Below are 19,506 nucleotides of genomic sequence, written 5' to 3' on the forward strand. Positions count from 1 at the left end.
GCCGCGCGCTCTCTGCTGAGGGCCGGACGAGCATTCACAGATCGCATTCACAGCGAACAATTCATCGGAGCTTGAGCTGGGCCACTTGAGTGCTCTCTGCACCATGCAAGCCAAGTATGGGTCCATCCTTTACAACACTGTCGGCGTACTACCCTTCGGGCTCATGTCAGCTGAGATGCTGCCCGAGGTCTGGAAAGGCATCGCGACGGAGACATGCAAAACGGGCTTCGGCGGCGGCAAGACGTGCACCGAGGCGCTCGAGTTTACGGTGGGCAAGGTCTATCTGCAGGTGATCTGCGGTTCGGCGCTATTCTACGCGATGCACCTACTGCTCGAGGGCAAGAGCGCTCTGCTGGCGAGCATGGCGATGCTCATCGGGACGATGGGAAAGCACATCCTCGTCGATGACCTCATGCCGCCGCCGCCGGTGATGGCGATGGTCGCGCTGACCGTCGCCCTGATCCTCCTCGCGCCGGCCGCGTGGGGCAGGCGCGCGTACATCGGCTTCTGCGTCGTGAACGCCGCGACCTTCCTCCTCGACCCACTCACGGTGATCACAGACAGCTTCCCGGCGGGTGAGCCTCTCCTCGCGCCGCCGCCTCCCTCACGCGCCTGCCTCGCGTGCGCCTCGCTCGGCTCGGCCCACTCCGCCTCCCCCTCCGCGCAGTCGAGGCAGGCTCGCCCGCGGCGGAGATCGGCACGTTCGAGTTTGAGGCGCTGCCCTCCCCCATCCCGCCAGCCCTATGGACCCGCCGCTCACGCGTGCATGCCGTGCGCAGGTGGTTGCGCTCTACTTCCTGTGTGCGGCCGTCACCGTCGCCTCTCCGTCGAAGGCGTACGGCCTCGCGTACTCTTGCCAGGTGACCTCCCCACCTCCCCTCCCCTCCCCTCCGGAGCTCGCCTGCAGGCCCCAGTACTTAACGCGCGGCTCCGGCCCGCCTCCCTCCTCCCAGATGGGCTGCGCCCTGCTCCTCAAGCACATCCTCGTCAACAAGTCGGGCCCGCCGGCGCCGATGGTCGCGCTGTACGCCGTCACGTCGATGGGCGCGTGGTACGAGGTCGGCTGGGCGGACTTCCCGAAGCCGCTCGAGGAGGCGATGCAGGCGGGGCCGATCGTGCTCCACGGCCTCATCGTCTTCTTCTTCTTCGTGCCCTACTTCGCCCTCGAGACCGTCGGCATCTCGCTCCCGTACGTCGGCCTCGCACACGTCGACGAGTCGTACACGCACGGCGGCTCGACCCTGCTCATGACCGGCATGCTCGCAATCTTCTCCGCGATGACCTCGTACGACGAGATGGCCGGCTGCACGAGCGCAAAGATGTTCGCCGCCCACCACTACTTCCTCTCGCTCGTCGTCTTCTTCTGGCAGGTGCAGCCTACCACCACCGCCTTCGGCGCCGCCTTCGGCTCCGTGCCCCACCTCTTCACGGCGTGGACCTGCTACCTCGTCCTCTCCAAGACCAAGCAGGACTGAGGATCCGCGCGGCGACCAGTCGCACCCCATGCCGGTGTCAGGCGAGTTCGGTAAGACTCTGGGCGAGCCTGCTGCCCGCGCGGGGTCTCCTATACTCCCGTACAAGTGCGGATGTACCAGTAGTCTCGCATGTCCATGTGTCGCAGGGGGGGAGCAGGGGGGGGGGAGGAGGCGGGAGAGGTGGTGGTGCGCGCTACACTGCACACAGTGACTGCGAAGGGCCATGAGCATGACTCAGCATGTGCGACTCGCAGCGAGGCGGCACAGCCGAGCCTCGCCCGAGCGAGAGAAGAAAAAAGAAAACGTGCACGCAAAAGAGGGATGGGAGGACGGGAGGCCGCCACCACACACGATGAGGCGGGAGGTTTTTGTTTTCTTCTTTTCTCGCACCTCTTGTGGGCCGCCCAGAACGGAGGACCACCATCTCGACGGCGATGCTGCCCATCACGGAGGAGCCGTCCTTCTGTGTCCCCACCGCCGCGCTCATCGAGACGGCGCGGCGCAGCTGGGACGCGCTCTTCCCTGGCGAGGAGGTGCCGCAGTTTGACACAGAGGAGGCGTTCCTCGCTTGGGCCAACTCGGCGCAACTTGGGTCGGGCCACTCTCCGCCGCCGCCTGTCTTCCTGGCTGAGGCCGCACCGCAGCCTGCGCCGCGCGTCGGGAGCGGACGGGGCGCCCGCTCACCGAACGGCGCGAGACGACAACAGAGTCCGGCTTCGCTTCCGCAGCCTCGGGGCAGTGCGGCGGCGCAGCCGCCCGACGCGCGCGCCACCGTGCGGGTGGAAGACGCTAGCGGCATGTCGTGGGAGCACGGGAGCGTCGCACGCGCGGTGCCGCGCTCCGCCGCACACCGATTGAGCGCCCCACCGCCCTGAGCGCCGTTTGTTTCCCACCACCAGGCGGGCAGCTCATGCCAGTCGTGCGCCATCGACCTCTCAGCGGCCTCGCCGATCGACTGGGACACGAGGCGCACAGCCTCTCTGACCCCCCACACACACACCCGCTCTGACCCACCCCCACTTTCTCCCCGCGCAGGTTGCGGCTGCACGAGGCCGCCTCCCTCACCTCCTCGACCTCTGCCGACACCTCAGCACGGACGACGCCCGCGGGCATGCCCACGGGCACGCCGCTGGAGCAGCAGCAGCAGCGGCAGCAGCACCAGCTCGCGAGCGCATATGGGTGGGCGCGGCGTGACCGCGCGGCGGTGGAGGGGAACACTGACTCGCCCGCACGTACGTGGGACCGCTGTTGAGCGGGAAATAAGAAGAAAATGGGCAACGCTCAAACCACCTCCTTTGGCCGCAAGGATTTTTTTCTTCCTTTTGACGGAAATGAAGGCCCAGCCCTGGAGGTCTGCATGGCCCTGGAGTTCGTCCCGGCCCTGGAGGTTGGCTCACGTCGCCTCACAACGCCGCCTCAGTACGAACCTCAGCACCAGCCAGAAGACCATCGGTGACCTGGCGCCAACATTGCACCGCTTGAAGAGCGTCGGCGGGAGCAGCTCTCGTCATGTGCTGCCGGCCAGCGCCTCGGTCGGCGCGGCGGCCCATCATCTCCTCAGCGAGCGGCTGTCCTTCTCTCTCATTCTGCGCTCGGATGAGTCGCTCCTCGGCATGGTGACGGAGCGCGACTTGCTGCGGTACGCCACGCAGGCGGGCGACCTGTCTGGCCGCACCTCGTCCCCGCGTGCGTACCGCGTCTCGAAGCCGCTGCCGAGCAAACCGGCGGTGGTGGAGTGGATGACGCCAGCAGATCGCGCGCTGACAGTTCGGCTCGACGACACGCTCGAGCACGCCGTCTCGCTGGTGCGGCGTGGGATCTGGAGGCACCTCCCGGTCGTCGACTACTACGGCCGGATCCACTCCATCCTGGACGTGCGAGACGCGGTCGAGGTCGTGTTCGGCGCGCGCGGGCTCGACGCGTGGCGCGGCAAGACGGCAGCCGACGTGCTCGGCCACAAGCGGAAGCGCAAGCTGGCATGGCCGCCGCCCGGGGTCCCCTTCGAGGGGTGGCAGGTGCCGCCTTGGGACTGCTAACCCTAACCCTAACCCTTAGCCCTAGCCCTAACCCGTTCGAGGGGATGGCAGGTGCCGCCTTCGGACTGGCGGCAGCAGCTCGAGGGCTACTTGCTGCACTCCGCCGCGCAGCACACGGTGTCGAGCGCGGCGAGCGTCGAGGAGGCGGCGCAGCAGATGGTGCGCCACCAGCTCACCTTCTTAGTCGCGACGGACGACGGCGGCGAGGGCGGAGGAGGAGGAGGCGGAGGAGGCGGAGGCGGCGGGGGCGGCGGCGAGGTCAGCGGCGTGCAGCGGCGTGTGGTGGGCCTCGTCAGCGAGCGCTCATTCCTGTCGTACTGCGCTGAGCCGCCGGGTGCCGTCCTCTCGCAGCGCGAGGCGAGGAGCCTCCCCGGAACCTTCTCGGCACCTTCCTGTAGGCTCTGGCCTCTCGCTGGTGGAACGGAGGGCGGCGCCAGGGTCGGGCCGCAGCGTGGCGTCCATCATGGCGCCGCTCGAGGGGGTGCTGCACGTGTCGATCAACGCCTCCGTCGGGGACATCGTCGACCTCTTTTTCGCGCACAACATGCGCCACCTTCCAGTCATCGACCGGGGGAGGCTGCTCGGGATAATCTCCGCACGCGACCTCCTCCTGCCTCTGCTGTGAGGCTGCCTCTGCGGCTGGGCGGCGCGGCGAAGGGAGGAAGCATGGCGGGGTCGGTAGCGGGCGGAGGCTTAGAGCAGGGGCGTTTGGCGCACCCTCGGCAGGTTTGCATCGGTGCACAGGAGGAGGCTACACAGAGACTGCCAGAGGAGGAACCTGCGTCCGGCGCCGCACAAACTGCGGCGACCCAGGCGGGGCGGTGCCGCCGGCGGCTGCACGCTCAGGGACTCGACTCATGGTCATGCGGGTGGGGACCCGAGTAGTGCGGATTCCGTATTGGCATGAATAAATAACTAAAAAACGGACTGTGAGATGGGTAAAAAAGAACAGGTCCCCGCCCGTGCGATCTTTGTGCAGGGTTCTTTGTGGGTGTGTGGTCGGCGACTAGCCGGGCGGGTCGGGTCCTCCCCCGACGGGGGGTGGACTAGCACTAACCGTCTTCCACACGACATGGCCCCTCTCGGGTCCCTGCTAACTCTTAATCTCTTCGTACATCCTCCTGCTGATCTCCGCAACGTCCTGCTCCCTCCCTCGTCTCGCCCTGCGCGACTGCTCCGCCTCCCCGTCGTCTGCCCTGCGTCGTCTGGCGACGGGTCCTCCATAGTCGGTTGAGGTCGCCGCCCTCCTCGTGCCTCTTCCCAACATCCCCTCGGCGGCCGATGCCGTCTGCTCCGACTCCGCCGTCCCCGGGTCTGCCCTGCTCTCGTCTGCGCTAGCTTCTGTTTCGTCATCACTGGTGTCTCTCCTCGTCATCACTGGTGTCTCTCCTCTTCTTGTATGCTCGTACATCGCGTCGATTCCTTTTCGCGTGAGCACCACCCTGAAGCCCGCCCAGCAGCTGAACCGCTCCCTAAGTCGAAGGAGCATCATCAGTCTCACCCACTTCGCTCGCTGCCCACGGTCTCCGCTCCCTCCCGCTTGAGCCGCCGTCGCGTCCCTCGTTCGTCCCACTGGCTGCTGGCCTGTCTCGCTGTCTGCACGTTACCTCCGTTATCCCTCCTCCTCCGCGACTCCCTCAAGGCCGGCCGGGCCTCCTTCCACCCAGCGAAGAGCTTCCTCAGCCACTCGATGTGTTCCTCTCTCTTCATTAGGAATCCTATGCGCGCCGTAGCCTCATCATTGAGCTGGATCCACCTCTGCACCGCTCCCGTCGCCGCCTCGGCCATGACTTGCAAGTTCCTCGTGACCCCGGCGCCAAGGTCCCTTCGGCTCTTCTTCGAGAGGTCATCTACCAGTGCTGGCAACACCCCCCCGACGGCTGGGGCTAGTGCATCATACCCGTCCTCATCCAGCACCCTATAGCGTGAGCCCTTCAGCGCAGCGATATGCGCTATTCTCAGCGTCTTCAGCGTATCCTTGGAGTTGGGTGCCGCCTGTGCTACTTTGCTGTCGAACTTTGCTGATCGCCGTCCCCGTCTGCGCTCGCGCTACCCTGAGGAACCACCTGGCCTGCTCCCTATTCCCCAGGCAGGCGCCGCTAAGCACGTGCGCCATTGTCGCTCTAGGCGGGGGTTCTCATCTTCCTCGGTCCATTGCTGCGCGGCTTTCCGCACGGTCGGACACAGCGGTCCCGCTTTAGTGCCGCCCTCCTCGCCGCGTCCCTCGCGGCCTTACATACGAGGCAGCCCCTGAGTTCGCTCCTTGTGGCAGCACCCGGAGTCTCTCTCCCCGCCTCTCCCCGCATGATCCTCTCGTGGTGCGCTCCGTGTGGCACCCCCGCCTGCTGCCGCACCCGCGCTCCCATGACGGTCTTTGTCACCACGTTGTGATCATCCACGTCGGCGAATTGGATCTCACGCTCGCCGTGCTGATCCTTGATCCGCTGACGCTTGTCCCATTTGTGTCTCGTCGTTCCCCTGACCACATCGCTCCACAGCGGCCCAGTCACCCCCGCCGTGTGCGACCCCGCCGTGAGCCCCTCGCCGAGCCGTCCTCGCACCCACTCGTTCGTGTGGCCGCGTGTGGCGTAATAGGTCCTCCGGTCCAGTACGTCTCCCCCCCACTCTCTGTCTGCTGTCCTCCGGCGGTCCGTGTATAGACACGGGCGTGTCCTCACTGCTCCTCGGATGACGGCGGTGGCATCCTCAATCTCGCTGGCCCCCATGTATGCAGTCGCCGCTGCGTCAGCGTAGGCATTGCTATAGCGCACCCCGCGTGGCTCCCTGAGCCCCTCGAGAGAGCCTTTTCGGTACGCCGCCTCGATCTGCTGTAGCGAGCGCGGGCTTGCAGTCGCTCAAGACGAGCCACAATTTTGCTCCTGTCCAAAGGGGGGGGGGGGGGGTATGGTCCTGACCGCCCAAGGCTAGCCCTACCATACCCCAAGCAGGTCTTCCAAGAGGCTGGGGGTATGGTCTCGAGGTGGGTTGGCCGAGGAACCATACCATACGCGCTGTTGCGAGTTGGAAGCTTCCCACCCTCGAATTCCCACCCTCGAACCTGGCGTCGATTCTGCCCACGAAGTCGCCACGGGAATCTAGCGGCGGCCTGGCCTCTAGCGACACCGACGAGATGAGCGACTCCTTTCTCCGCGCTGCCCAGATTCGCTCTTCCGACTCGCCGAGTCCACCCGCCGCAGCGGAGCTGATCGCCTCACTCGGCGCAGACGAGCTGCAGGTTATTGCGCTGTCGGTCGACGACCCGGCCATTGTGTGCCGCATGGCCGCAGTCTGTCGTCTGTGGCGTGCCACTGCGCACTCCGAGCCGGTGTGGGCGGCGTTGGCCGCCGCATACTGGGTTGGACCACTCGCCCGCCCACCGACTGGATCGGCGCGAGACGCCGTCGTCGGAATAGAGTCGGCGCTCCGAGATGTTGCGAGCGGACGGCGCCGGCTGGCGATCCTGTTGGAGCAGAATGGCGAGATCCACGTCCCGCTGGCGTCTTGCCGCTGGACTTGCGCGCTCGACGCCTCGCCCTTCCGCATCCTCTCCGTCTTTGGCGGGTCTCGGCCTTTCTGCTCCGTCTCGCTCCTCTCCAACGCAAGCGACGTGGGCGCCTCTGCTGTCGCCGAGGCTGCTGCTGTTCTCGAGCGGGACAAGGACGAGTTTCTCGGCTTGCTGGAGCCTGTCCCCTACTCCGAAGGCAAGTTAGGGCGACCCTTGTTGGAGCTCCACCCGGGCCGCGTGCACGAAGAGGAGGACTTTGACGAGGCGGACGCGATGATGAACTGGGAGGCGGGTGGCAGCCCGGGCCCAGGCCTCTTCCTCTCTTGCCACACCAACCACCGAGACAAGGGACGGCACCAGAGCTTGCAGTGGTTCCACCCCGACGGCGCAAAGACTGTGGGACCGCCCGGTGGTCGCCCCGTCGACGTGCTGCCCCAATTCTACGAGGTGGGCCTGCCCGTGCCCTTCGGCAGGGCCGGGCCGGGCGGGGGGCTCATCCTCTGCCCCTTCTCTGTCCGCTGCTTCAAGGACCAGGAGCGGTGGCATACGCCGACGAGCAGCGGCCACACGCCCGCGATGATCGCAGGGTGGGACAATGAGCCGCCATGGCAGGACGTCGGCGAGTGGAGGCAGGGCGGGGAGCCCGCTGGGTCCCGCTGCCGCTCCCTCTTCGTGGTGGCGGTGCAGCAGCGCGTCTCCGTCGCTAGCAGCCATTTCGTCACGCGGCAGGAGGAGCTGCACCGGGAGTGGTTCCGCGTTGACTTCAGGTGAGTGTGTGACTGTGCGCGACTCGTGAGCTGTGAGCTGTGAGGGGGAGCGATTGAAACTTGAACCAGTCTTTTGTCTCTCAAGTCTCACATGCACGCGCGTGTGGCACGTGGCCGTGGCGTTGCAGGGGGCGCTGTGTCAAGAGAGATTTTTAGCAATACCAAACAACTCTAACAGTTTGTTCTGTGTCAATGCCTCGTCCGTGCAGGGTAAATATTCAACCCCTTTATAGGTATCTTAGGTATACATTTTCTATTATTAGTTTATTACGCCGCTGTTCACATAAACGCACAACCCCGGGCCCCGAAATCGCACAGTGACAGTCAGGGGTCCCAGGGAAGCGCCGCTGTTCACATAACCCCGTCCCGAAATCGCAGAGAGACAAGGCGCTGTTCACTGTTGGGTTGACGCGAACGTCGACGACCTCCATCTGTGGCTCGACTTCCGGCACATATGCCTTCCGCTCCAGAGGTGCCAGGCAGGAAAGTGTCTGGCACATATGACGCGAAAACGTCTCCGGCGTCGCCGCCGAAGGCTCGCAACTCCCGGGCCGCACCCAGTAGTTCACAACCGAGTCCGCGCGGTCGTCACGTAGCCCGCTAATGCATCCTGTGGCCTGTTGCTCCCAGGTGAAGCGCCGGGATAGCAGCGCCAGCATGACGGACGAGCTATTTCGCATCTCGCGGCAGAACAGCATGACCAGCGTCGGCGGCGAGGATTTCGCGGACATCGAGGTGGCGCAAACGCTCGGGCCCCGTGCCTCGCCGACGCCGGCCTTTCTCCCACCCGATGGTAAAAGCTATCCTCCGCCCGCCCAGGATCCTCACTTGGAGAGAGGTCGACCTCGCTTGCGACCGCCTCCAGGCCGGCAGCTGAGTCGCTCCGTGAGCCGCGTGCAGCTCAAGCGTTGGGCGTCGGACGGCTGGAGGAAGGCGCGCAGCGCCGGCAACTACTGGCTCCTGTTCGGCATCGCGGCGGTGAGTGGAAGGAGGCGGTGCGGGCCCACGCGCCGCCGCGCCCCCAAGCCTCCCACGCACCCCGAACCCAGGCGCTGCTCTGGATTAACCTCGACCACGAGTCCTACGAGTACTTTGTCGGCACTCTCACGCCCGGCAGAGCCACGCTGCTGCCTCTGCGCCCCCAGCCGCTGAAGGCTCGGACACCGCCGTCCTCTAGGCGCCGAGCCGGCCGAGCCGCACTACGCCCCCTTCGGCAACAAAGCCGTCATCTTCGACCACCCGGTACCTCTAGACACTCCCGACACGTCAAATTCTCCGCCACACGCAACGCATTCCGCCCGCCCTCGCGTCTCCGCCCTCGCTGCCGCCGCCACCCTCGCCCCTACCCTCGCCGCCGCCCTCGCCGCCACTGCCCTCGTCTCCTCCATAGACCCCCCCCCCCCCCCCAACACACATCGTCCCCCAGCCCGCCACCGAGCTTGCTGCCTTTCTAACCTCTTTAGGCCCTCGCGCCGCTGATCGCCACCGTCGGCGGGGTGCTCGGCCCGATCGCAGTCTTCACTCTCACGCTGCAAACGCTGTACGGCGGCGGCGCCTTCCACGACTACTTCTCCTCCGCCGCCATCGACGCCCGCCACGCACTCTTGCACATCGAACGCGACGCGGCGCGCGACCGCACGCCCTGCTCCGCCCTGCTCCTTCGCACCTGCACTTGGTCTCTCCCCCCCTCTCCCTCCCCGCCCTCGCCGCCGCCCTCGCCTCCTCCTCCACCGCAGCCTCCCGTCCCCTCCGCCGCCCTCCCGCCGCCCTCCCGCCCCCACCTCCCGCCCCGTGCACACACAGCTGCGCGGCAACGCGACGCTGCCCGAGCCCGCCGTCTGCTCCCTCCACGAGAACGCACTCGGGCAGTGCGCGCTGGAAGACGAGCGCGACTTCTCGTGGGAGCAGACGTGGCGCGAGATGTAGCCGAGATGCAGCCGAGGCGTAGCCGAGATGTAGCCGAGATGCAGCCGAGGCGTAGCCGAGATGTAGCCGAGACACATCCCAGACGTAGCCGAGGCGTAGGAGCAAGACGGGCCGCGGCCACCACCGAGCGTCCAGGAGCCCTGTCGCTGCCCGCCTCTTCCGCAGGTTCCACCACGCGGGGTACGGCGCGGTCCACACCGAAGGCATGGACCACGGCCGCCGCTTGCATGGAGGCGGCGGCTGGTTGCTCCGAGGCGAGGGCGGGCAGGGCGGCGAGGCGGGCGGCGGAGCCAGCGTGGCGGAGAGCGTGGCGGAGGGGGCGGCGAGAGGGGGCGGGGCGGAGGCGGGGGCGACCCATCGCCAGCTCGGTGCGATCGGCCGCCGCAAGTCGACCAAGCCGAAGCCAAAGCCCCTCGTTGACGCCGTCGCGGCGAGATGCAGCCGAGATGTAGCCGAGATGTAGCTGAGGCATGGCCGAGGCATGGCATGGCCCGTCGGTGCTGCCGTTTCGGCGAAGCGAGGCAGACTTTTCTCTCGGCGACATCTCTGCGACATCTCTGCGACATCTCTGCGACATCTCTGGACTGCGCTCTCCCCTCGCTGTCGTTAGGCGAAGCGAGACGAGAAGCTCGGCTGGCCCGAGGTGAAGAATGGGTGGGGCGTCCCAACCGCGACGGTGAGCCACCCCTCCCCTCCCGCGTGGTGCCATCTGCCACTCTGGGAGCCGTCTCGGACCCTGCTCGGACCTTGGCACCCCTGCAGGACATCTCCCTCGCCTGGGTCATCGCGCTGGCCGTCTTCCCCAAGGTCCTGCGCCCCCCCCCTCCCCCCCCGCCCCGCGCGCACCGGGCCTCGCCCTGCACTCTGCACATCGTGGCGCTCTCCCCCCGTGGCTCTCCTGCCAGAGTGCCTCGCAGTCTCGCAGGACGTGTGGAGATGGGGCGGATCGCCCGCGTGCGCGAGAGGGCGGGTTCCCCCTCCCCCCCCCCCCCTTGGACCAGAGGGGACCCCCCCGCCAGCGAGGCGTGACCCGAGGTTGCCCCCCCCTCCAAAGGGGCACCCTGCGATCGAGTTCCTGCTCCTCCTCGCCGTCGCCGACGACGCCATCGGCCTCGGCATCATCGCGATTGCCTACCCCGACCCGCACCACCCGGTCCAGCCGCAGTGGATGGGCCTCGCGCTGGTCCGCCACCCGCCATCTCCCGCCATCTCACGAGATCTCCCGAGATCTCCCGAGATCTCACGAGATCTCCCGCGATCTCGCGAGATGGCGGCCGAGGATGTGCCTGGCGCCGGTCTGCACAGCCCGCCCCTCGCCCCACACGCCGCGTGTGTCTCCTCGCCTCTCAGGTCGGCGTGCTCTTCGCCTACCTCCTCCGCCGCTGCGGCTGCATGTCGTGGGGCGCCCACACCTTGCTGCTGTCGCGACATGTTGCCGCGGACGTGGAGCCTAACCTGACCCTCTCCTCCGAGCCGTACCGCAGGCGCCTACCTCGTCCTGGGCGGTTTCCCCGCGTGGGTGGCCCTCCTCAAGAGCGCACTCCACCCGGCGCTACAGAGTAGCGCGAGACCGCCCGAGATCGATCGATCACGCGAGATGTGCCCCGAGATCACCCCAGATGCACCCTTCCCGCACCCGGCGCCTAGCCCCCCCACAGCACGCGACTCCCCTCGAGGACTCTCTCTCTCACCGCTCTCTGGACCCCTCTCCCAGGCGCTCGCCCTCGTCTTCATCGTCCCCTTCCTCCCCGCCAAGCTGCCGCCCGGCTACGACCCCACCGCCTCGCAGCGCTGCACACTCTGCGGACGCGCTCTCTGAGCCTCGTCCGAGCCCTCCTCTCGACCTGCTCCGCACCTCGCTGCAGGCACTCTCTGCGACGCGGGCGTCACGTGCACGCTCGACTCGCGGCGCGTCTCCGCCGCGGTGCGCAGGCGGCTGGGCTGCTTTGCTTGCCTGCTGTGCGGCGACGAGGACGGCGACAGCTCCCACGATGACGAGTTGATGGGGCGGCACGCGCACGCGCCGCTGCACGCATTCGAGCACGCCCTCAAGGTGGCCGTCGAGCGAAGGGGGTACCCCGCCTTCACCCTGAAGGCCCTTCGTGGATCGTCCTCGGAGCCGCCCCGGTGTAGGTGCCTGTCGAGATCGGCATGTTCTTCTTCACGCTCGCCAACGCGGGGGTCAAGCTCGGCTCCGCCGGCACAACGCCCGCCTAGATGCCGCACGCCCCACGCCCCTCTCTTAGTCAAACTCCACGTCAAACTCCTCCCTTCGCCTGGCTCCAGAGGCCACACCATGCCGCGTCTAGCGCAGAGCTGCGTGGCCACACACACACACACACACACACACACACACACACACACACACACACACGGCTCCACACGAATGCGCGCACGTTCGGTCGAGGCTGCGAGCAAAGCTGGCCGTTCCCCTCCCCCCACACGCAGGCCCGCTGACGGTCGGCGTCTTCACCGCCCTCGTCGCCGGCAAGATGCTCGGAATCACGACTCTCGTCTGCCTCGCGAGCTGCTTGCGCATCGCCCCGCTCGCCGAAGGCATCATACCCCGACGTGGGGAGGCGGGCAGAGGCGCGGAGTCTTGTCGGAGCCCTCTCTGAGCCTTCCCGCGTAGGCATGACGCTGCTCGACGTGGTGATGGTGTCGGCCGTCGCATCCGTCGGTTTGACCGTCGCTCTGTTCGTCTCGGGCGAGACATAGCCGAGACACGCAGCCGAGATGCTTCGACCGTCGCTCTGTCGGCGGGCGAGGGGGATGGACCCAGCTTTGCGCCAGCTCAACGAGCGGCGAAGGGCGGCGCTTCCTCCCCGCCTGATGCCCGTGTGTGCCCGGTTGTGTCTGTCCACAGGCGAGGCGTACCAGCACGAGGAGCTGCAGTCCGAGTCGAAGCTAGGCGCCTCTCTTTGCCCAGCTCTCTTCTCGCACCCCCCCCCTTCCCGCCGAGGCTTGTCCCCCCCCCCCCCCCACAGGCGCTCTGCTCTCCGGCCTGATGGGGCTCGTCTGCTATGGCATCTCGAAGATGTCCTGCTGGCCGCACAACAAGAAGCCGTCGCTTGCGGGAATGGACGCGAGCAACACGAGCCAGGTCGGCCCCGCCAACGACGGAGGGGCGCCCGACGCGGGCTTGAGTCGGAAGGACAGCGCATGCAGCGCCACTGCGGTCGTCGACGGCGGCCTCGATGAGAGGTCATTGGACGGGCACGACGCCGCTGGCATCTGGGGTGCCCGCGGGGGGCACAATTCAAGCTGTAGGAGCAGCAACAACGGCGAGGGTGACAAAGACCGATACTCCACGCCCGCCGCGTACGCAGCCACCGCTCAACAGCACGCGTGGCTGAAGCAGGGCGCGCCCCAGAGGCAGAGGTGGCACCACTCCTGAGAGCACCCGCCGAACGGGGCGACGAACGGCGTGCGTCGTCTCGCCCCACCCGAGAGATGGCAGGAATGGGACAGAAAGAGACGGGCCGGGCAACATCGGACTATCACACCACACACAGCTTCGTTCCCTCGGCGCGGTGTGTGGTGTCGTCAGTCGTGTGTGGGGGCACGATGGGAGACGGTGTTTGCGCTGGGTCCTAAAAAAGGTTCCTTCGCCATGCGCGGTCCTCGCTGACCCTGCCAAACTCTCTCGCCGCCGTTCGCGGCTCGGCTTGCGTATGCGGTTGGGAGCTTCGAGGACATGCAGGCGTCCCGCCCCCTCCGGTCATCCCCCCCGGCTCCCAAGTGCGCGGCCGCGACGCGCTGCGCACCCTCTTCCGCGCTGCGCCCGCTCTCGGCATGGCCGTCGTCCGCCGAGATCACCTCCTCTTCGCGTCGCAGGTGCACAACCAAGGGCTGGCCATCTCCGTATCCATCATGGTGAAGCCAATGGGCCAAAAATGGAGGGAGCGCCCCTCCCAGGTGGCCGGAGGGTACACCTCGGGTCGGCGTGCTGGGGGGGCGCCGGTGCGCAAGCCCACTTTCCGGGCGACCCCGAGGGGGAGGAGGCCGGGCGAATGGCGGCAACTCATTGTTAGTGTCCCGGGCCGCTGCGGCACCGTTTATACGGCCCCTCGTGATGTCTTTCCGATTTTGTATTGTGAGTCGTCCTCTGGCCAGCCGAGGGGCACCAGAACGGCATGTGTACTGCTGCTGGCTGCGGGCGCGGAATGGGCTTTTTTTAACTCGCAACCAAGTATACTATATAAGGACACCCTCGGGGGGGACACTCGGCGCATGTGCGACACGTCAGGGTGGAGTTGGCGGTGGCCGAGCGTCGTCTCCCGATCGACTCGCAGCGGAGTCGAGGGGTGAAGCGCGTCGCGCTGCGACACTCGAGAGCCGGCGGGATGGCCGTGGGGCGCGGCCGACTTTGATGCCCTCGAAGGTCCAATGCGCAATCGTTCTGTGAGACCCACGCGTACAGGAAAGGGGGCGGAGACGCGCCATTCTGCTGGTACCTTTTTTGGGACCCATCGCTCCCGCGTTCCACACAGTGGGGAATGTGTGGGGCATGTTTGGCTTTGAGTATTGAGACACGTGCGAGTGAGAATTGAAACGATGAGGGAAAAAATCGTATATTCGACAGTGGCGTCGCGCCACTCTCACGTCTCAGACTCAGTTTCTCACGCGTGCTCAAAGCATAAGCAACTGACCCCACTTTCCTGGCCCGTGCGGCGGGCTTCCGGCCCGCTGGCCATCCGGACCCGCCCCCCGTCGGCGTCGCCATGCCAATGGCAAGGCGCGGGCAGCGATCGCGGCCGCGAGGATAGCGACCGCCGCAAAAGCCGCAACGATCGCCGCGACCGCGACGCGCTCGGGCGAAGCGGCGCTCCGTAGCGCTGAGAGGAGAGCGGCGTCCGCGTCCGCCGAGCATGACAAACGCGCCTCGGCACAGAGGCCTAGCGCCTCTGGCGAGCGCGGGAGCCGACTCAGCTCCTCGCGGAGGATCGCGGCGGCGGCGGCTCGCGCGGGCAATCCGGCACGGTCCTCCCCCACCTCGAGGACGGCGAGCGCCAGCGCCGGCCGGCGCGAGGCGTAGAGCGAGGGCGGCTCGTCGTAGCCCATCGCGTCTTGGAGGCGCACCGCCGCCTCCAGCTCAACCACCGCCGCCCGCGCCGCGTCGAGCTGGCCCGCCGTTGTGCGCCGCGCCGCGAGCACGGCCGCGCGGAGGGAGCGCACGTAGATGGCGGAGAGGAGGACGAGCCTGGACGTGTCACGGACGCGTCATGGGACGCGTCATGGGGACGTGTCATGGACGCGACTAGACGGCGGGAGAGGAGGACGAGCCTGCCGTGCTCGAGCGGGGTGAGGCGGCGCGACTCGGCCTGCAGCTCGAGGAGGGCGGAGATCGCCTCCTTGTTGCGACCCGTGTGCGCGAGCGCCATGCCGCGAGCGAACAGCGACGCCGCGCGCGCGTAGTGCAGGCCGGCGCGGGGCGGCGGCCGGTGCAGCGCCGCGTCCCAGTCGCGAAAGTAGACGTCCGTCAGCGCGGGCGCGGCGAGGTATCGCTCATAGCTGTTGAGGTCGGCCGAGTGCGCAGACACGAGCAGCCCACGCCTTGCGAACTCCGCGACGGCGTCGCCGGAACGCACGGCGGCGGCTCGGTCTCCCGCCATCCGGGCGCACCTACGGGACGCGTCATGGAACGCCTCTCCCGCCAGACGGGGGACGTGTCACGGACGCGTCTCCGGGCGCGCGCCAGACAAGAGACTCGAGGTTGTGCTCCGGGTAGACCTGCTCGACGAGCGGCCTCGCCGCCGCCGCCGAGTTGCATGACACGCACGCCTCGAAGCGACCGCGGCGCATGTCGATGTGCGACGGCATGTGGAGCAAGTGCGGCGCGTCCGGGCACAGCCCACGCAACGCGTCCGCCGCACCTGCAGGAAGAGTCCGAGAAGGGTCCGAGAAGTGTCCGGCGGAGGCCGCGCAAGCCGCGCCGTCGGCGCCGGCCGCGTCGGCGACGTGCGAGTCGGAGGCTTCGTTGAGGTGGATGAGGAGATGGAGGCCGCCTACGGAGACCGCTCCGAGAACCGTCGAGGGAGTAGGACGAGGCGAGGCGGAGGAGAGGGAGGTGCCAGGCCGCCTGGGTGCCCCGGTGCGAGGGCAAGCGTCGCCAGCAGGTGCGCTTTGGCGCGCGCCGCGTGCGGCCGCGCCCTAGTGCCCGCCGGCAGGTCTGCCTATCGGAAGTGTCAGGGACGTGTCAGGGGCATGTCAGAGACACTCGTCCTTCCCACCTCCGGTCGCTTGCCCAATAGTCCCACGGCGCCACGTTCATCCACGCGTCCGCCGCCAGGTAGCGCACGAGCGAGTGCGATTTCTCCGCGCGCGCCGCCGCCTCCATCGCCTCGGCATACGCGATGCGCTGGACAACGGTCGCTGCTGCGTTGGTGGCGTTGGCGGCGTAGCGGACCGCGAGAGCGCGCACCAGCCACCAGCCCGCCGCCGCGTCGCGCAAGCTGCTATCGCGTGCGCTGGGCGGGAGCAGCTGCGTGCTGTTGCCGGGCACGTGCGGCGGGAGCAGCTCTGCCGCGCGAGAGGCGGCAGCTCGTGCGGCGGCGAGCGAGAGTGGAGGCTTGAGGGCGTGGTTGAGGGTGGGGCCGAGTGACCAGCCGACACCCCAGTGGCACATGGCGCACGATGGCGCGAGCAATTCGCACCGCTCAAACGCCTCGCGTGCGCGGAGAAAGTCGAAGCCGAGCGCAAGGCGCATGCCCTCCTCGAAGGCAAGGGTCGCGCCGCCGCCGCCGCCGCACGCGCTGAAGCGAACCTCGCAGCTGCGGCTGCCGGAGAGGTTTGCGATCGGCATGGGCTCGTCTTGCTTCGTGAGGACGCCGTTGAACAGCGCAGCCATCGTCAGCCATCGCCGAACCATCCGTGTCGCAGGCGGCGCGATCCGTGTCGCCGGCGGCGCGCGGCGAGGCTTGAAACGGCCAGGGGCAAAGGTAGCAGCGAGCCGAGCGCAAGCAGGAAGGCCGCCTGCGAGCTGCGTGAGAAACGAGACGGAAGACAGGCTCGGTCTGGCACGGTGCGGTATGGGGGCGCGTTAGTCAGCTCAGCCTCAAGCGCCACGACGAATGGGGCGCGTCAGTCCGCGCCGCGCGCATTGAGCCCTTCAGCTCCGTCACCTGGCTCAAGCGCGTCGCCGACCGAGCAGGGAGCAGCGCCCCTCCCTTGGCCACCAGGCCACGCCCAAGTCGCGCACGCAGGGCCTTATCTCTGAAACGCGGACGCTCCAGCCTCCCAGCTCACCACCTCGCCTTCTCTGTCGCCCTCCTGGCCCAGGCCCATCAGTAGTAAGTCTGAGCCGTCCCAAACCGCACTCACCTTGGGTCTGCAAGCTCACACCGGCTCGTGATGCCACGGAGAGGGCTCGAGATTGTCTCCGGTGGACCCCATCCGAGGCGATTGCGAGGGCTTTCCGGAGGTCATCATCGGTGCCACCGACCGTGATATGTCTCGTCCCGTAGTACTCATGCACCAGGCGCATGGATGCAGTCATAATATGTAGGCCTTATCTCCCGAAGTTTTGAGCAATAGCCGCCAATAGTACTTTTTGGCACTTCATCGCGACACGTCCAGGTGCCGACAAAGCGGCTTCCCAGCTCACCACCTCGCCTTCTCTGTCGCTCTCCTGGCCCAGGCCCATCAGTATCAAGCCTGAGCCGTCCCAAACCGCACTTATCTTGGGTGATGAAGCTCACTCTGGCTCATACCACGGCTCTGCAGCCTCACACACGCCCGTTTCAGCCACAGACACCGCCGGCACGCACTCCCACTTCACACATGCTCAAACACAACCCCACCAAAGGCAAAGCACATCCCTGCTCAGAATTGGCAAGGGCTACCACTTGGTGACCCAGGCAGCCTTTGGCTCGCCACTGCACTCGGCTCCTCTCAATGCGTGTCGGGCACCCCCCACGACAGCACGCCGACGGCAAGCTTTGACGCCCGTCTGGTGGACCTGCTGTGGCCACAGCCGCCCCTCACATGCAGCTCGCACCATGACTCGACACCGGGCCCGCTCATCCCGGTCCTGGCGGCGTGTGTGAAGGATGCGCGGCCAAGCCGCTGGCTGGCGCCGCTTGAACGTCCGAGATGGCCGCAGCACAGGCCACGCGTCGCGCCGCCGGCCAAGCGCAAGCCCAGCCTCTCGGCGGTCGAGTTGGTCGAGCTGGCGGGCGGAGAGCCGCCAAGAGGGCAGCAGCGGGGCGTGAGAGGCCGTGCGAGCTAGCGCAAGCGCAAGCGCTAGCGCTTCGGGCGATTCGATTAGGCGGCCTACCTAGGCCTTTAACAACGAAGGCGCTCTCAAAAAGAAAGGCCATTCAGCAGACAGAACTCCCTCGCGCTGTGCGCTGGTCTGTGAGAGGTTGAGGTGCGAGCCCGTCTCAGCACAAGAGTCATGACGGCCGCTTCCTCCGCGGCGCCGAGAAGCGACAGCGGCGGCGAAGAGCACGAACGCTGCATGGCGGCGGTCGAGAGTGCGCTCGAGTACTGCCCACGCGTGGCCCAGCTCCGTCAGGCGCCTCGACCGCCGCTCCGCGTCGCCCACCCGCTGCCGCCGCTGCTGTGACTGCCCGTCTCCCTCTCTCCGCCCGCACCTCTCGCTCCAACCGTCTCTCGCTGGCGGCTGCAGGCGCTGCAGAAGCTTGGGCGGGATGTGCCCGTCTCGTGCATGCGCTGCCCAGACCCGGAGGCGGGCAAGACGGCGGCCGCGGGCGGCTTCATGCCCGACACCGGCACCATCGTCATGTGCCAGCAGTGGGCGGCGGAGCAGCCCGGGGAGGTGGCGTGGCACCGCCTAGAGACGCAGCGCTCTCTCCCGATGCCGGAGAGAGGAGAGCCTGCGACTGTCGCCGCGCCCGCCGCCTCTCAGCCCGCCCGCCGCCTCTCTGCCCGTGTGAGACGCCGTCCACTGGGCGGCCAGGTGCCAAACACGGTGGCGCACGAGATGATCCACGCGTACGACGACGCGCGCGCGCGCCTCGACTGGACCAACCTCGTCCACCATGCCTGCACCGAGATCCGCGCCGCCAACCTCTCGGGCGACTGCTCCTTTTGGCGCGAGGTGAACCGCGCAAACGTCTCGCCGCTGCGCGTCGCAAAGGCGAGAGGGCGGCCACGTCTCGGGCATAGCTCGGCTAATCTCGTCCGAATCTCGTCTTCTGAATACACCTCGGCCCACCCCCGGCTGACTCTCGGCTAACACGCCGCTGCGCATCACCAAGGCGGGCGAGCGGTGCGTGCGACGGCGCGCGCACCAGCTGCGCCGCCGGCAACACCGCGCGACGCCGCTCACCTTGCAGCGGGTGAGTAGGCGCGCGCAGATCTCGGTCGCCATGAACCCGGCGTGCACGTCGGAGCGTGCAGCGGAGGCGGCGGTGGATCAGGCGACCACACACCACCACCGAGACACTCTCCCGAGACGCCTCCGCCTACAGACTTCCTCGTGGCGGAGCAGGCGATGAGGCACTGCTTCGCCGACACGGCGCCCTTTGAGCGCGTGCCGTGAGCGTGGCGCCCTGGACACTTGCGATGATGCGCCCATGCCTCACGGCACCGCGGCACACGCCAGGTTCGTGGTAAATAAATAAGCCTCCTTGTGACTATTTGTTATTGAGAAGTACCCGGCTCTAGATGAAACCTCGCCAACATGGCGCGCTGTCTTTGAAAGCATGAAAAGAAATTGTAAAACGACTTCCACAAACATCACTCACCTCACGGTAGAGCGCACCACATTCCTCTCCTTAAAATCCCTGTGTGGTGGCGGCGTGCCGTTCTCCCATCCCTCCCTTGGGTCC

The 19,506-nt window shown here is 67.3% G+C and overlaps 6 protein-coding genes across 6 annotated transcripts; 5 read left to right on the forward strand and 1 right to left on the reverse strand.

Annotated features, from left to right (window-relative positions):
* The first annotated feature begins 84 nt into the window (after positions 1-84).
* On the forward strand, positions 85-1,773 carry EMIHUDRAFT_432038 (hypothetical protein). Its single transcript, XM_005775147.1, has 4 exons — positions 85-575; positions 668-714; positions 780-860; positions 954-1,773. Exons 1-4 carry the CDS (start codon positions 104-106, stop codon positions 1,473-1,475), a joined length of 1,122 nt encoding a protein of 373 aa, XP_005775204.1. The 5' UTR covers positions 85-103; the 3' UTR covers positions 1,476-1,773.
* A 136-nt stretch (positions 1,774-1,909) lies between these two features.
* On the forward strand, positions 1,910-4,136 carry EMIHUDRAFT_195141 (hypothetical protein; the record flags this gene model as incomplete). Its single annotated transcript, XM_005775148.1, has 6 exons — positions 1,910-2,131; positions 2,204-2,305; positions 2,918-3,490; positions 3,587-3,670; positions 3,812-3,845; positions 3,910-4,136. The coding sequence occupies 6 exons, from the start codon at positions 1,910-1,912 to the stop codon at positions 4,134-4,136; spliced, it is 1,242 nt and encodes a 413-aa protein (XP_005775205.1).
* Positions 4,137-5,297: 1,161 nt separating this feature from the next.
* EMIHUDRAFT_195142 (hypothetical protein) lies at positions 5,298-7,958 on the forward strand (the record flags this gene model as incomplete). Its single annotated transcript, XM_005775149.1, has 7 exons — positions 5,298-5,356; positions 5,436-5,499; positions 5,639-5,687; positions 6,266-6,321; positions 6,492-7,463; positions 7,545-7,783; positions 7,853-7,958. 7 exons carry the CDS (start codon positions 5,298-5,300, stop codon positions 7,956-7,958), a joined length of 1,545 nt encoding a protein of 514 aa, XP_005775206.1.
* Positions 7,959-8,231: 273 nt separating this feature from the next.
* NHA2 (Na+/H+ antiporter) lies at positions 8,232-14,284 on the forward strand. Its single transcript, XM_005775150.1, has 17 exons — positions 8,232-8,318; positions 8,414-8,576; positions 8,649-8,761; positions 8,833-8,877; positions 8,969-9,025; positions 9,247-9,279; positions 10,320-10,385; positions 10,472-10,516; positions 10,764-10,892; positions 10,977-11,004; positions 11,194-11,268; positions 11,575-11,811; positions 12,158-12,280; positions 12,342-12,416; positions 12,576-12,620; positions 12,697-13,270; positions 14,205-14,284. The coding sequence occupies exons 1-16, from the start codon at positions 8,238-8,240 to the stop codon at positions 13,104-13,106; spliced, it is 1,725 nt and encodes a 574-aa protein (XP_005775207.1). The 5' UTR covers positions 8,232-8,237; the 3' UTR covers positions 13,107-13,270; positions 14,205-14,284.
* Positions 14,285-14,341: 57 nt separating this feature from the next.
* On the reverse strand, positions 14,342-16,580 carry EMIHUDRAFT_95411 (hypothetical protein; the record flags this gene model as incomplete). Its single annotated transcript, XM_005775151.1, has 5 exons — positions 14,342-14,797; positions 14,971-15,334; positions 15,420-15,585; positions 15,740-15,885; positions 15,943-16,580. 5 exons carry the CDS (start codon positions 16,578-16,580, stop codon positions 14,342-14,344), a joined length of 1,770 nt encoding a protein of 589 aa, XP_005775208.1.
* A 1,787-nt stretch (positions 16,581-18,367) lies between these two features.
* Positions 18,368-19,348, forward strand: EMIHUDRAFT_432043 (mitochondrial inner membrane peptidase Atp23). The gene is made up of 4 exons (XM_005775152.1): positions 18,368-18,491; positions 18,633-18,812; positions 18,934-18,956; positions 19,023-19,348. Exons 1-4 carry the CDS (start codon positions 18,381-18,383, stop codon positions 19,171-19,173), a joined length of 465 nt encoding a protein of 154 aa, XP_005775209.1. The 5' UTR covers positions 18,368-18,380; the 3' UTR covers positions 19,174-19,348.
* Positions 19,349-19,506: the final 158 nt, after the last annotated feature.

The sequence above is a fragment of the Emiliania huxleyi genome, assembly GCF_000372725.1.
Source record: "Emiliania huxleyi CCMP1516 unplaced genomic scaffold EMIHUscaffold_3, whole genome shotgun sequence".
Lineage (NCBI taxonomy): Eukaryota > Haptophyta > Isochrysidales > Noelaerhabdaceae > Emiliania > Emiliania huxleyi.